The sequence below is a fragment of the Lotus japonicus genome, chromosome 4, assembly GCF_012489685.1.
Source record: "Lotus japonicus ecotype B-129 chromosome 4, LjGifu_v1.2".
NCBI lineage: Eukaryota > Viridiplantae > Streptophyta > Magnoliopsida > Fabales > Fabaceae > Lotus > Lotus japonicus.
In genome coordinates this window covers 731,232-737,736 of record NC_080044.1, presented here as the reverse complement: position 1 = coordinate 737,736, position 6,505 = coordinate 731,232, and the positions used below count along the sequence as shown (strand labels likewise).

General features: G+C 36.0%; 1 protein-coding gene across 1 annotated transcript; it reads left to right on the top strand.

The window, feature by feature from the left end:
- The first annotated feature begins 1,047 nt into the window (after nucleotides 1–1,047).
- On the top strand, nucleotides 1,048–4,497 carry LOC130710596 (uncharacterized). Its single transcript, XM_057559923.1, has 6 exons — nucleotides 1,048–1,474; nucleotides 2,063–2,507; nucleotides 2,608–2,809; nucleotides 2,937–3,546; nucleotides 3,637–4,345; nucleotides 4,440–4,497. The coding sequence occupies exons 1-6, from the start codon at nucleotides 1,048–1,050 to the stop codon at nucleotides 4,495–4,497; spliced, it is 2,451 nt and encodes an 816-aa protein (XP_057415906.1).
- The last annotated feature ends 2,008 nt before the right edge of the window (nucleotides 4,498–6,505 follow it).

The following is a 6,505-nucleotide window of genomic DNA, read 5'->3' as shown; positions in this document are numbered from 1 at the left end:
GTAAGTTAATTTACTGTTAGTCGAAACAAGCAATATAATTTGAATGAAATATGTAGTGCTTCCTTCTCCAAGGCATCATATCAGTGTGATAACCAGAACTATAACCCAAACTGTGTATACTTTTTAGTGCTGAATGTGGCTTATTAATTTTCTCTTCTTTACAATCAAAGTAAATCTTTGCCATATTTATTCTCTTCTTTATCAGGAAAACATGTCTTTTGTTTATATTTATTCACTTCTTTACAAGCAAAGCATGTCTTTTTCTTTTTTTACTTTAAGAAGTCATGTTTGCCAAAATCATCTTTATAACTGAATTTTCTTTTTTCTGGTTCTCATCAATCCATAATTTTAATATCTTTTATAATATGGGTTACCTCGCTTTGTTTGTTGTAGCACAGAGAAAAGCTTGCTGCGTTCTTTGTTATCTGCGACGTAGAGAAAAGCTCATAGAGTGGAGTTGACTTCAACCGAGTAAGCTCCATTCATTATCTCTATTCCCTTGAAATATTTACTTGATTTGACAAATATGATATTCTCCATTTCATGCTATTGTTTTAAGTGCCTGCTTTCTATGTCTATTTGTATGTTTTGCAAACGAAACAAAAAAGGGGCCTAAAGAAAAACTATATAGTATACATTATGCTAATTACCTTTTTTATATTTTTTAACAGTTTTACACAATTTGTTTAGTGCTTTGATGTATAAAAGAAGATGTGAAATTTATTGTTCTTACTGTCACTTATTGCATGAGGAACCAGCTATGCTTATAGTAATGCATGGATACTACTTCCTAATTTTTATACCATATTTATTTCGAAAATTTATCTCAAATATGTTATAACTTGATGATATTCATCTTTGTAATTTTTAGTAAGTTTAGTTGTAATACCCATGAACTCTACTATAGAGTTCGTGCAATTTCAATATTGACTTTTTAGAAATACTAACCTATTATATAACTTTACTTAAGTACCTAATGGTTAACCATCAAATGATGATCAATGAGTGTCATTATAAAAATGATGATTTATGGATATCTACACAGCCATGAGTTTTAGCAGTGGAAACGGATCACATGACAAAACTCATCACGATATTGCCGAACAAGAGAGTGCTAAAATTAGAAGGCTTAAAAGGAGATTGGTACTTGCCGAGAGAAGACCAAATAAGGCACATAAAGTTCTTACACCATGTAGTGGTTCACAAAGTAATATTCTTCAAACTAGCTTTTCATGTGATAAGGACTACAACGGATATGGCAAAAGATCACTAGACGCGCAAGGGAGTACAATAGTAGGGAGAAACTTTGTTGGCAAAGAGAACATATATGGTAGAGCCATCAATGATTGTGTTGTAAACTTAATGTCCTCATTTGATGATGTTGCAAGTCCTGTTCTGGAGTTCATGGAATCTACCCAATCTCATGTCTCAAATTTGACTCAATCTACACCTCTAAATGGTCATATGTCTAGAGGTATGAGTATGAACTATTTTTTGTTATTGGACATGAGTAATATAAGGTACATGATAAATATTTAAAATATATCATGACACCAATCTTGCAGAGAAATCTACTACTTTGGATAACAATCAACAAAAACATAGGGAGGCACGACTGAGAAGAAAAATATTAGTATCCCAAAAAAGACGAGAACGACAAATGGGATCTCCCAGCACCAATGTCTCCCATTCTACCCTTCTAATAGATCATTCGACAATGGGTAAGAAATCTTCTTAATTATTTAGCATTACAAAGATTTTACCATGCTAAATATAAATATTTATAACTCAAACCAATATTGCAGAGCAACCTACCCCTTTTGGGATTCATAATAATCGACCTCAGCCGATGGAGGCAAGTCAAACCGATTCAATACATGTCAATGAAGCCAACATGAGACACAATGAGCAAAAGCAAGCAAGGCTAAGAAGAAGAGTGATCTTATGGAGGAAGAGAAATGGGCTGCCTCCCTTAGGTATCAATCACGTTCATATCTTTTAGGAAGTTTCTTCATATATATTAGTCGCGCCCTTCTTTACTAATTTCACATATTTGTTGTAGTTGAGTACTTGGATATAGGGGATCCTACGTGGAAGTGTGAATATTGTGGAGCATTAATGTGGTATGACGAAAGGACTGTTAAAGCAAAAAGACCTGATGAGCCTGAATTCAGCCTATGTTGCTCATCTGGAAAAGTACAATTGCCTCTTATGTTGGATCCTCCACTAACATTGCGTCACCTTCTTTTTTATAAGGATACGAAACAGAGTAAGCATTTCAGAGAAAATATCAGGGCTTACAATGCAGCCTTCAACTTCACATCTATGGGTGCTAAAGTGGATAGGGAAGTCAATACCGGTCGTGGTCCACGTGTGTTTAAAATTTCTGGCCAAAATTATCATAGTATTGGTGATCTAACTCCTCCAGAAGGTCATCGTCCAAAATTTGCACAATTATACATATATGATACAGCCAATGAAGTTGAGAATAGACGAGCATTATTCAGGTATCATATAAATGTATAGCATATTCAAATACAACTTCACTATTCTATATAGTTCAACCTATTTATTCATTTGAAACATCTCTTTTTTAATAATTTATAGGACAAGTGACTCTGAATTTATGTTGCACTCCAACATAATTCAAATGTTGAAAGATATGCTTGACAAGGATAATGTTTGGGCTGAAGCATTTCGGATGGCAAGAGATGTTTTTGATGTACATGAAGATGAAAATTTCAGCTTGAAGTTAATCTTTGACAGGCAATCTGATGGGAGAACCTACAATATGCCTACTGTTTTAGAGGTAGCTGCCCTTATTGTTGGAGATTTTGATACTTCTTTTAATAGAAGAGACATAGTGGTTCAGAAAAAAAAAAAATGGAAGACTAAAGTTTGTTAGTGAGCTTCATCCAGCCTACCTTCCATTGCAGTACCCATTGTTGTTTGCTTATGGAGAGGATGGTTATCGAAGTGGTGTTTTACATAGAGGTCTTGATCTTGAAGAATGGATATCCAAACCTGCCTACAACACTGTTACTATAAGGGAGTTTTTTGCTTTTAGACTACAAACGAGGGAGAATGAACCTGAAACCCTTTTACATGCAGGAAAATTATTCCAACAATTTATTGTTGATGGTTACACAATGATTGAGGCTCATAGAATGTGTTACTACAGAAGGAATCAAAAAAAATTTAGGGCTGGTTCATATAAAGATGTTAACTCTGCTGTTGATCATGGCATCACTGAATCATCATCTTCTGGAACCCGGATCTTGCTTCCATCTTCATTTATTGGTGGTAGGAGATATATGAATCAACATTATTATGATGCAATGGCTATTTGTCATAAGCTGGGCTATCCAGATTTATTCATAACTTTTACGTGCAACCAGAACTGGGTTGAGATTAACAGATTCTTGACGAAGAAAAGATTGAGGCCAGAAGATCGCCCTGACGTTGTAACTAGGGTATTCAAAATAAAGTTACAACAACTAATGGAAGAATTAAAGAGCGGAACTTTGTTTGGTGACGTGATTGCCGGTAAGTCAACTCTCATCATTATAATATATCAAAATGGTTTGGGTACTCACTAAATTACAGACTAATATGTTGTCATTCATTTTCTTTCAGTTGTGTATACCATTGAATTTCAGAAGAGAGGTCTCCCTCACGCGCATATATTGTTATTTCTTCGGAATAAGTCTCCAAATCATTCTCATATTGACAAAATAATTAGTGCGGAAATACCAGATCCCAATCAACAACCGCTACTTTATGAAAGAGTGAAGACATCCATGATGCATGGTCCTTGTGGCTCAGATAATGTAAAATCTCCATGCATGAAAGATGGGAAGTGCTCCAAATTTTTTCCAAAGCCTTATGTGGAAAGCACTACACTTGATGAAGAAGGATTTCCGGTGTATAGAAGACGTAATGATGGGAGAACCGTCAAAAAAGGAAACATAGAGTTGGATAATCGATATGTAGGTCCTTATAATCCCACATTGTTGCTGAAATATGACTCACATATAAATGTGGAATGGTGTAATCAATCAGGGTCTATAAAGTATCTTTTCAAGTACATAAGCAAGGGCCATGACCGTATTATAGCTGGGATACATGACAAGAACAAGGAAGTAGATGAGATCAAAATGTATTATGATTGTCGTTACTTATCACCGTGTGAATCAGTTTGGAGGACTTTTGGCTTCGAGATTGTGCATAGGGAGCCGGCTGTTGAGAGATTATCATTTCATCTCCCTGGTGAACAAAGTGTGTTATATGAGGATGATGAGCCTCTTGATGTTGTCTTAGACAAAGTTGGATCTAAGGGAACAATGTTTACCGCATGGCTAGAAGCAAATAAAAAGTATCCTGAAGCGAAAAATCTAACATATGCTGAATTTCCGTCTATGTTTGTCCTTAATAAAAAGGCAAATAAATGGGAGCCAAGGAAGTCCGGTAGAAGCATTGGCAGAATGCATTATGTAAAGCCTACATGTGGAGAGCTTTTTTACATGAGAATATTGCTCAATGTTGTAAAAGGGCCTCAGAATTTTGCAGATATTCGAACAATTGATAATGTAGTTCATGAAACATATAGAGATGCATGTGCCAAATTGGGATTTCTAGAAGATGATGGACAATATGTTCGAGCAATCAAAGATGCTTCTTTTACATCCTCAGGACATCGTCTAAGGTTATTGTTTTGTGAGATGTTAATTGCAAATAGCTTGACAATGCCGTGCAATGTTTGGAACGAAACATGGGAATATCTTTCTGAAGGAATTTTAAGAAGGGAACGACAAGTTTTAAATTTTCCAGGTATCATTCTATACTTTCAGATTAAGCTTAATACCTTCATTATTTGAAGATACGTTTTAAGTCATTACTCTATTATTTAAATTACAGGTTTGGAACTGAGTGTTGAACAACTACGTGCCAAGACTTTATTGGAAATTGAAAAGATACTCAAGGGTCATAGTAGAAGTTTGGCAGATTTTCATGGAATGCCATGTCCTGATGAAATCTTTGTTCGTGAGGCAGAGAATATTCTTATTCATAATGAAATGAGTTACGATGTAGAAGTGCTTAGATCTGATTTACAAGGTCTAATTTCTTCTCTCACGGATGAGCAAATGAAAGCTTATAGTAAAATCATGGAAGCTGTAGATGGAAACAAGGGTGGTGTTTTTTTCCTTAATGGTTATGGAGGAACCGGAAAGACATTTGTATGGAGAACACTCACCACTGCTTTGCGTGCTAGAGGTGATATTGTTCTTATTGTGGCTTCTAGCGGAATTGCAGCGATCCTTCTCCCAGGTGGAAAGACTGCACATTCAAGATTTGGCATTCCCATAGATGTGGATCAACATTCGACATGTAAAATCAAACAAGGGTCAGACTTAGCTGAGTTAATGATTGTGGCTAAATTGATAATTTGGGATAAAGCTCCTATGACGCATAAGTACTGCTTTGAAGCATTTGATAGGTCTCTTCGTGATATTATGAGTAGTTCCAACCCGAATAGTCTGAACGAAGTATTTGGTGGAAAAACTATTGTGTTTGGTGGAGATTTTCGGCAAATTCTCCCGATTATCCCGGGAGGGGGGCGCTCCGAAGTTATTTTTGCAACAATTAATTCATCCTACATATGGGATAGTTGTCATGTTTTGTCCCTAACAAAGAACATGAGATTGAAATCAAGCACCATGGGGCAGGATGTTGATCAGTTAAGAGAATTTGGCGAGTGGATCCTAAAGATAGGTGATGGTCTAGCTGGTGGTCCTAATCATGGTGAAGCTGAAATTGACATCCCAAAAGATTTGATGATAGACAATTATGATGACCCTATTCATGCTATTGTTGAGAGCACATATCCTGACTTGATGAGATATTACAAGGATAAGGAATATTTGGAAGATAGGGCTATCCTTTGTCCTACGTTGCGCATTGTGAGGAAGATCAATGATTACATGTTGTCTTTGATTCCTGGTGAAGAAAGAATTTATTACAGTGCAAAAAGAATTTGCCCTACTCAAAGACAACATCATACATTGCAACATTTGAATCAGTCTGAATTTTTAAATGGCTTGGAGAGCTCTGGACTGCCAAATCACGAGTTGAAGCTCAAAGAAGGAGTCCCTATCATGTTACTTAGAAATATAGACCAGACACAAGGTCTTTGTAATGGGACTAGGTTAATAGTGACTCAGATGTATGATACTGTTATTGAAGCCAAGGTGATTACAGGAGCATATAGTGGTAAAAAGCACTGGATTACTAGAATGTTGATGGTTCCGTCCCAAAGCAAATGGCCATTTAAACTTCAAAGAAGGCAATTTCCTATCGCCGTGTGTTATGCAATGACCATAAATAAAAGTCAAGGTCAATCATTGAATAACGTTGGGTTATATCTTCCAAAACCTCCTTTCATTCATGGACAATTATATGTTGTTGTATCGCGAGTAAAGAGCAGAAAGGGATTGAAGATATTAGC

Coding starts and splice junctions, on each gene's coding strand:
- LOC130710596 (XM_057559923.1), top strand. CDS start 1,048: ATGAGTTTTAGCAGTGGAAACGGATCACATGACAAAACTCATCACGAT. Junction 2,508..2,607: donor AATAGACGAGCATTATTCAG/GTATCATATAAA, acceptor AATAATTTATAG/GACAAGTGACTCTGAATTTA. Junction 4,346..4,439: donor GTTGGATCTAAGGGAACAAT/GTTTACCGCATG, acceptor CTTAATAAAAAG/GCAAATAAATGGGAGCCAAG.